Source organism: Volvox carteri (genome assembly GCF_000143455.1).
Source record: "Volvox carteri f. nagariensis unplaced genomic scaffold VOLCAscaffold_629, whole genome shotgun sequence".
NCBI classification, from domain to species: Eukaryota; Viridiplantae; Chlorophyta; class Chlorophyceae; order Chlamydomonadales; family Volvocaceae; genus Volvox; species Volvox carteri.
The window spans coordinates 1-881 of NW_003308134.1; the positions used below are offsets into that span (position 1 = coordinate 1).

The window sequence follows — 881 nt, forward strand, 5'->3', positions numbered from 1 at the left end:
CTATATAGATTATTTTTATATTATTTTTAATGCCAAGAACTCAACGAAATGATAATTTTATTGATAAAACTTTTACCGTTGTCGCGGATATTTTATTAAAAGTATTACCTACATCTCAGCGTGAAAAACAAGCTTTTTCTTATTACCGAAATGGCATGTCAGCTCAAGCAGAAGGCGAATATGCAGAAGCTTTACAAAATTACTATGAAGCTATGCGATTAGAAGTAGATGCTTACGATAGAAGTTATATACTTTATAATATAGGTTTAATACATACTAGTAATGGTGAGCATGGTCGAGCATTAGAGTATTATTATCAAGCATTAGAACGAAATCCTTCTCTTTCTAGCGCTTTAAATAATATTGCTGTGATTTACCACTATCGTGGTGAACAAGCAATTGAAAATGGTCAATCTGAAATTTCACAAATACTCTTTGAAAAAGCAGCAGATTATTGGAAAGAAGCAATTCGTTTAGCGCCAACAAATTATATCGAAGCTTTAAATTGGTTAAAAATGACGGGACGTTTAACAGGTTTAGCAACTTAAATCAAAGCAAAGCAAATTTTTTGCAATTCTACGAACTACGGAGTTTAACGTAGTTAAACTCCAAGGCAAAACCTAGTTCTGTTCCAACGACTAGGGCCTAGGCCTAAGTCTGTTGCATACCCGAAGGGGGGGGGCCGCATCCGGCCTGAGCCCGGATAGTACAATGAACATACCATGAGGATCTCTGGCCCGAACTAACGATAACGAAGCGCGAGTTATGTCAAAATTTGTTGTGACTTTGAGGGTCTTTGGCTCANAACAACAGCACAAGCTTTGTGTGTTCGTTTGTTTGGCTGAAGGCCAACGAATAGTGTTTGTGTTGTGAGTACGGCG

The 881-nt window shown here is 37.4% G+C and overlaps 1 protein-coding gene across 1 annotated transcript; it reads left to right on the forward strand.

Moving 5' to 3' along the window:
* Positions 1-29: 29 nt before the first annotated feature.
* On the forward strand, positions 30-548 carry VOLCADRAFT_71762 (uncharacterized protein; the record flags this gene model as incomplete). Its single annotated transcript, XM_002959726.1, has 1 exon — positions 30-548. One exon carries the CDS (start codon positions 30-32, stop codon positions 546-548), a length of 519 nt encoding a protein of 172 aa, XP_002959772.1.
* Between the last annotated feature and the right edge of the window lie 333 nt (positions 549-881).